We start from the raw sequence: 7,883 nt of genomic DNA on the forward strand, positions 1-7,883 counted from the left end.
CTTGAATCAGTCAGGAATTAGTCATAGCCCAGGCAGGGTCAGCAGCAGGGCCAGGGGAAGCTGGGGTTTGCTTGGTAACTGCAAACCCTCTGTGGCAGCATCAGGAAAAGGCTGGGAAAGGCAAAAAAAATGGAGGAAGGAATGATTTTGGCAGCTCACTCTGTTTGGGTGTGCAGCAGAGGGGGGTGTTTGGGGAATTACCCTCTGGAATTGCAAATGCTGCTCTTTTTCAGTCGCTCTGCAGTTTTCTGGAGACTTTGTGTGCAATGAGCTGATCCCAGTGGGTACCAGCAGGATCCTCTCCTCCCTCTGCCTCCAACACTCCATGCTGTGTCCTGCCATGGGAGTCTCTGCTTGCTGGGGCTAAATCAGGAGAGATTAAATTGGATTAAATGATCCTGCTTGGGAAGAAGTGGGCAAGCAGTTATTGCAACAACTTCGGCCTTGAGAGGCTGCAGCCAAAACTGAAACTCTTCAGTCAGAGGAAAGGGAGGAAAGGGTCAGCTGCAGCCAAAAATGAAACCCTTAGAGAGGTGTAAATCCAGCCAGGGGACAGGGGAGGGTGGCAGGGTGGCTGCTGGCCTGGAGCAGGGCACCAGAGTCCAGGCCCTGCACCTGCAGGGACTCTGCAGCCTTTCCAGTAAGGAAATTATTCTTTTGACCAACCACCAGCAAAAAGGGACAAATGTGAGGCCCACAGTGATTTCTAGCTCGACACAACCTCATTCCCTCATGATTTTCCCTGTCCAAGCAGGAGTTGGTGTTTTCAGTGGGTACGAATGTGCGTGCAGTGGTTGTGGATCTCGCTCTGGATCCCCATGGTGGATCAGGGTGAGAAGTGGCATTTGTGGCAAACCCAGGGAGAAGCTGGCATCTCTCTCCTGGCAGGGCTTTTCTGCCAGCACCCCCAGAGCTGCTGCAGAGCCCTGACACGGTTTGGGAGCACCAGGCACCCAAGGAGCACCTCGGAAGCTGCAGCCTCGTGGACGGCGCTTCCCCTTCTGCGGTTTCGCTGCCTTTTCCAGCTCAGCAAAAATGAATGATCCTAACATAATTTTTAGGCATGATTTCCTAGTATGATGTCCTCACTTTCCTTCTCTGAAACCCTGCACCCGCCCCTGGGATGGGGATAAAAGGGGAGCACAGCCCCAGGGCCACAGACAGAGTCCTGCAGCCTCCCCAGCTCCAGCCCCAGCTCCTCTCAGAGCCCACAGCACCATGAAGGTCCTGGCAGCCACCCTGGCCTCTCTGCTCCTCCTGGCCACCTGCTCCCCAGCTGAAGGTCACCTTGGTGAGTCCAGCATGGCTGTGTCCTCCTGCAGAGCCCCAGCCCTGGCAGGGTGGCTCTGGGGAGGGTTGGGGGGTCTGTGCCACATTGGGGGATGCAGGTTTAGAGCTGGGGTTTGCCCAGAGGGGGTTCTGCCAGGGGATGTGGAAATCCCTGGAGGGGGCAGAGGCTGTGCTGGGCTCTCACCAGAGCCATGTGTGTGTCCCCTGCCCTCACAGATGGTGTCCCCACCAAGTGCTGCTTCACCTACCAGAAGAACCCCATCCCTCAGCGCCTTGTCAGATCTGTGTTCGACAGCAGCAGCTCCTGCAGCAAGCCAGGAGTGATGTGAGTACCCAGCAGGGCCAGGGGGGACCTGGGGACACACAGGGGTGTGATGTGAGCACCCAGCACTCCCAGGGGTGCCAGGGGACACACATGGGACACTCAGGGTGCTGCTGCTGGCACTCAGATCCCGCTGCCCCAGCCCAGCAGCTCAAGGCAGGTTTTGTCCTGGCAGTATGATCACCCTGAAGAAGAGAGAGCTGTGTGCAGATCCGCAGGAAAAATGGGTGCAGGAGCTCCAGAAGCACTTCCAGAGCCTGGGAAACTGAGCCTTCCCTGCTGACAGCCACAATCCCACCCCTGCACAGCTTCCAGACTCCGGCACAACAGAGAGGATTTGACCCCCAGCCTTCTTCAAAGGAGAAAATTATTTTATTTAACTTATTTAAGTTAAACTAAATATTGTTTTTCTAAGCATTATTTTTAAATAATTTCTAAAAACTATTTAAACTATGTCAGAATAATACACTAAAATAAAGATAATTTCAATCATATCCATGTGTCTGTTAATGAGGGATCAGTTTTGATGCGTCCTTGCACCAAGGTGGGAGAAGGGACCATGGGGGACCCCTGGGTTTGCTGTTCCCAGCCTGGGTCCAGCTCTGGTGCCACCCAGTTTGTCCCCACAGGTGACACCTGTGTCTCACCTGGGGCTGCCAGTGGTGGCTCTTTTTTGGGGAATGTTCTGGAAGCACCTGTGGTGCCACAGGAGAGCTGGGGTAGGATTTTCTATGGGATGGAAAATCCTTTGGTCAGCTTGGATCACCTGGCCTGACTGTCCCCTCACAGCAGCTCCTGTGTCTTTGATGAAGGAAAACACCACTTAGGAACATCTAAAACATCACCACTATTCTCATTTGCTGAATCCACCAGCAAATAGCTAAAAAAACAATAAAATTGAGCTGCAGATCCATTGTCCCACACCACTGGTGACACCACCAGCCAGTTTGCCACCCAGCAAACAGGACACAGGACATGGGGACAGCAGACCCGAATTTCTGTGCCACTCAACTCTCCATCTACAGGCACATTGATATAATGGAAACTATTTTTGTGTGAACTTATTATCCTGACATATTTGAAATACCATACCTAATAGCAGCCTTTTGTAAGTTCAGAGGTATTTGTGCTGAAGGAAATGCAGTAGATTTCACTCATCTGGGCTCCAGGAAGACACTTGAATTAAGGCCAGATAGTAAATTATGAGCAAAGGCAGAGAAGATGTGACTGGCATGTGAAAAGTAAATTTGGTCAAGAGCTGCCTGAAAGGGGCATGGTAATTGCTTCAGCTCAAAGGGGCTGTGTCACACTCACAGGGGCTTACCCACACAGTTCCTTGAGTTTCTGCCTCAAAAAATTTCCTGCTTGACATTTGCATTAATGACCTTGGCACACAAAGCAGGAGAAGGCAGAGGAAATGTGCTGATGAGGCAAAATGAGATGGGATCATCAATCTGGAGCAGGCCAGGACATCACACAGAGGGATTCCAACGACCTTGAGGGCTGGAGGAGGATCCAAGGCAGCAGTGCAGAGCAGGATCCTGCTGGTGGGGACAGAGATGACAGGAATAGGAACTCCAGTTTGGGAGCTGGGAATGGCTGGGGCAGGGAAAAGCCCTCGGCACACATCACAGGACTGATGTTCCCATGAAAAGAGTTACATGCAAAAGGTTTGGGTTGAAAAATGAGGGACTGGTCCATGTGAAGGCACCAGGGGTTGGGAGGAGGTGCTGCTGGCGTGAGGACAGGCTGGAAATCAACGGAGAGGAAAGCAGGTTTGCACAGGGATGTTGCAATGTTCTCATGCAGGATTCTGAGCCAAGATAAAAACCAAGCACTGCTCCCATGGACACCAGTCCCACTGATGCCACAGGTTTTGGCTTTTCTATTTTTCAGATTCTGTGCTGCTTTAGTGTGTGGGTCTGGGCTGCATATGAGGGGATGCTGAGCTCTGTGCACAGAGCAGGGAGACAAAACAATTCCTGCTCCAGCTGGGCACCAAGGACAAATGATCCAAATCTCAGCCCAGGAGCACAAACACCGTGGGCTGGAGAGAGAAAAACAAGCAGGGTGGGACTGCAGGGGCTAAAGCTGGAATGGGACAATGAACTGCAAGATGCAAATGGAGCAGAACTGATCCCAGGGAGAGACCCCGGGAGCGCTCGTGCATTTTGGGGCCATTTTGGTTCATCTTGGGTTCATTTTGTGACCATTTTGGGTCCATCTTGGGTTCATTTTGTGCCCATTTTGGTTCATCTTGGGTGCAGCCCTGGCTGGGCTCTTGTGCTGCCCAAGGTGGATCCATTGAGGAGATCCTTTGAATAAATCCCTGCTTTATTCTTTAACTCTGTCTTGTCTCTGCTCTAGCTCAGCCTTCTCAAGGCATCACCGCCAGCACGTTCCACAACCATCCTGCAGCTGAGGTTCCTTCCCAGGAGAGCTGCCCTGTGTTCACATGGACCAATTCCCAGAGGCCTTTCAGAGCCCAAGGTGTCCCTCAAAGCAGCATTGCCATGGAATCCAATGTTCTCCAAGGCTGTCCAAGCACCAGCAAACCAGGAAACTCCTTCCCAGGACAAGCTTCACTCGTTCCCCTGCGGGCCTGGAGGTGGTTTCGGTGTGAGCTGCCTCACCCTGGCACTGCTCAGCTCATCCCTTCAGTCTGGAGCAGCAGGATAACAGCACTTCTGCCCCATTTCCTCCAGAATATCCTTTTTGGACACTCCCACCTCTAACAGCCCTCATTCTGTGCCCTGAAGGAGCAGAGCTGAGGCAGCCTGGGTGCAGACACCCCCATTGCCTAAGCTGACCCTTTGCTGCTCCTCAGGGCTGGATTCATTTTGTGGTTCCAGCCTTTCACTCTCCACATTCCCTGTGTGTGTCCATCCCAGCTCACTGTCCTTGGGATGTGCCACCATCTCTGCAGTGCTTCAGGACATCAATTCTCCTCTGGGATCATCAGGGGTTTCTAGTTCTTTCTTTCTCTCCTTTTGGTCTCCTCCACATCCTCATCTCTGACCAAATCCCTCAGAGCTTCCTGGGCCACCTCACTGCTGAGTTGAAAGATTTTTATAGCACTATTTGAAATTTTTAGGCTTTTTCTGTCAACTTCCTCTTTCTCTGGAATTTCTCTTTCGATTTAACAGGGACAAGACTAATCCTGGGCTCTGCTTGGATCCCTTTCCTTTTCAACCACAGGATGTGGGACTGACTCACATTTTAGGGAGAACTATTCCTATCCCCCCTGATCTGTGAATCCCAGCACCAACAGCATCCCTCCACCCCCAAATGCCAGCCAAAGCTGTCACTCTGGACACTCTCTCCTGCTTTTCTCCTGAATTTTCCTTCTGTGAATTCCCCAGCTGTGAAACCTTTGCTTTGCTTTTAGGACCAAGCCAGGAGTAATGGCACCCATCAGCCCTTTCCCATCCTTTTCAGAGTCACTTTTTTCCCTGCAGCCTCCATGCCTGCACCCTGCTGGGTGTAATTCAGCATGACAAAGCCTCTTCCTCCTCCCAGAGGGGCATCACTCCTGATTCAAAATGCTTTCTGGTGTGAAATCTGCTTTTTACCTGGGCTAAATGCCTCAGAGCAGCCCCAGGATGGGCTCCCCTGTGTCCCTCCAAAGAGCTGACCCTGCCACCCCCAAAAATGCCTTGCAGGAAGGTGGGGAAGAGCCCAGACAGTGCAGAGAACCAGAAATAACAAAACGCAGGCACGTTTTGCACCTGGGTCTGCCTTTTGCCTATAAAGACGAGTGAAAAAAAGGTGATTTTGCAAACAAGGACTCAGCACAGCAGGACCGTGTCCCCATCACCAAGAGCAGCAGGCTGGGAGCTCAGGTGACCATGACAAATGACAGGTGCCAGCCTGGAGCTCCATGCACAGCCCTGAGGTTGGGGCACAAGTGGCAGGGGATGCTCTGGGAAGGACCCAGCAAACACCTTGGGCACGAGAGGCAGCAGCCCTGGGTGCCTCAGAGGGCACAAGCAGAGGAACAAGCCAGACACAGGGATCTCTGCAAGGAGGAAGAGGAAGGAATTCGCTCTGGGTGTGATTCTGCAAGAGGCAAGATGTGAACTCATCCTGCTGCTGGGAAGTGGCTCCAGAGCAGCAGCACGGGCAGGAAAGGGTCAGGATGAGTCAGGGCTCAGCACATGTGTCTGGTGGTGCCCACATTCCAGGGCCAGGTCAAGCCTGCATCATGCAGGAGGTGGAAATAAATTGGTTTTTGAGAGATGGGTCCCAGCAGAGGATGTGCTGTCTCCAAGGATTGAACGTTGGCTGCCCTCCACAGCTCAGGGGCACCCTGAGGAGTTTCCCATCTGCACAGTTCCCCTTCCCAGGGCTTCTCAGGGAAGGGAGAGGCCCTTGGGCTTAGAGCACATGGTTTTTCAGAGAAACAGAGCAAGCAGGCCTGAGGAAACACAACTTCCACTCGCTGTGTCACTCTAGGAACAGACTTCCCTCTCCCCAGGTGATCTCCCAGCAGCTCCTCACTGCTGCAGGATTTTTTCTCCCTTTTTTTTTTTTGCTGTTTGAGATCAGAACACCATGTCATTTCCAGCAGGAAAACAAAGGATGAAATTGTTCAGTGACCCCTGTGGCCCATTCTGAGGCCTCTCTCACCCTCCTTGCACTGCACACCACAATTCTTCCACACTCTGCCAATTTAACAAATCCCCGCTTGTTTCAAGCAGCATTAATAAAAATATCACATAGCAGCAGAGCTGTGGGGTCCCACAGACTCCTGGCAGCCAGGGGTGAAACCCACCCAGGCCATTTCCACAGGCTGACAATGACAATGAGGTGTCAGAAGCATGAGGGGACTTTTTTGCAATGTGGGGAGCTGCACAGCACCGAGCTGCTCATGCAATAATCCCTTCCCAGAGCACAGCACTCTCAGATTTTGAATCCCTGTCAAAAATGACGTCAGGTTAAACTCCAGGAGAAGAACAGGAGCCTGCTGGTGTGGGAACACAGGGCTGGGCAGAGTTTCCCAAGGATTTCCCAGGCAGCTCTTCCCAAGCTGCTGCAGAGCAGCATTGCAGCACCATCTGCTGCCTGCTGCTCCCCAGCTCCTCAGAGGCAGCTGAGAAATCCCTCACTCACCCCTCAGGGTGACAAATCCTGCAGTCACCGATGAGAACGTGGATCTGTCTTCTCTTCTGGGGGGAAATCAGGGCTCAGGCTCCTCAGAGCTCCCTCAGCTGAGGCACAGTCTCAGATCCTGTGGTCAATACTGCAGGTGAGTGTGGGCAGCAGAAGCACCAACTTACAGAGTTTAATTGCTGCAAATATTTACTCAGGGTTTCAGCAAATTAACACCCTGCTGGCACTTCTCTGTGCAGCAGCCTCCCTGTGAGGGCACAGCACACCTGACTCCATGTGTGGCTGGGCATTTCTCAAGCTGATCCCAGCTCCTCCTGACCCATCTGAAAGGTTCACAGGAGATTCCAGCTCCTTCTTGCCCACCTAAAAGGTTCACAGGAGATCCCAGCTCCTCTTTCTCCATCTGAAAGGCTCACAGGAGATCCCAGCTCCTCTTTCTCCATCCAAAAGGTTCACAGAAGATTCCAGGTCCTCTTTCTCCATCTAAAAGGCTCACAGGAGACCCCAGCTCCTCCTGGCCCACCTCAGAGCCCAAACACCCATCCCAGCCTGCAGGAAGGTGGTGCTGCACAGGAGCAAGGCCCAGCAAGGGCACAGCAGGCTGAGAACAGCATGTAAAGGCAGGGTTTGTATTTGAGCTGGCAGGAGTGTGACCTTGTCCTTTTCTTCACTGGGATTTACAGGACTAAGTCCAAAGAAATAAATCAAAGGTGCACATGGAGCAGGTCTCTTCCTCTGGGCCCTGCTCCACAGGGCAGCTGAGGCCCAAGAGCAGAAGGAAGAAGCAGCACGTGTGGAGGATGAGGGCACAGGCTGCCTTGGCTGTGGGAAGGCACATGCCAGAAGAAAGAGGGAACAGGAAAAGAAGAACCAGGGGAATCCCAGTATTTCACCTCAACCTCAAATCCGAGAATGCCACATTCAAAAATGCTGCAGCATTTCCTGGCTGATACAGGAGATGGTTCACTGTCCCAAATCCTGGCCCATGCCCCCCTCCCCAGCCTTGGGACCATGACAGCATCTGCCTCATCATTCTGGCATTTCTGACAGCTTCACACACCAGGTTTCTGCAGACAGCTCAGGAATTGTGTGCACCAGCCAATATTCTGCAAACATCTTGTGCCAGATTGGGCTGGCAGAGAATGGACACAGCCCAAGC

At 52.5% G+C, this 7,883-nt stretch overlaps 1 protein-coding gene across 1 annotated transcript; it reads left to right on the forward strand.

Annotated features, from left to right (window-relative positions):
- Positions 1-1,156: 1,156 nt before the first annotated feature.
- Positions 1,157-2,106, forward strand: LOC136565177 (C-C motif chemokine 3-like). Its single transcript, XM_066563638.1, has 3 exons — positions 1,157-1,291; positions 1,507-1,615; positions 1,788-2,106. The coding sequence occupies exons 1-3, from the start codon at positions 1,219-1,221 to the stop codon at positions 1,879-1,881; spliced, it is 276 nt and encodes a 91-aa protein (XP_066419735.1). The 5' UTR covers positions 1,157-1,218; the 3' UTR covers positions 1,882-2,106.
- Positions 2,107-7,883: the final 5,777 nt, after the last annotated feature.

Source organism: Molothrus aeneus, chromosome 20 (assembly GCF_037042795.1).
Source record: "Molothrus aeneus isolate 106 chromosome 20, BPBGC_Maene_1.0, whole genome shotgun sequence".
NCBI lineage: Eukaryota > Metazoa > Chordata > Aves > Passeriformes > Icteridae > Molothrus > Molothrus aeneus.

What these genes read in the sequence shown, in the direction of transcription:
- LOC136565177 (XM_066563638.1), top strand. Translation starts at nt 1,219, where the DNA reads ATGAAGGTCCTGGCAGCCACCCTGGCCTCTCTGCTCCTCCTGGCCACC. An exon ending in CCCAGCTGAAGGTCACCTTG is followed by an intron (nt 1,292 to 1,506) that starts GTGAGTCCAGCA and finishes CTGCCCTCACAG; the next exon opens with ATGGTGTCCCCACCAAGTGC. An exon ending in TGCAGCAAGCCAGGAGTGAT is followed by an intron (nt 1,616 to 1,787) that starts GTGAGTACCCAG and finishes TTGTCCTGGCAG; the next exon opens with TATGATCACCCTGAAGAAGA.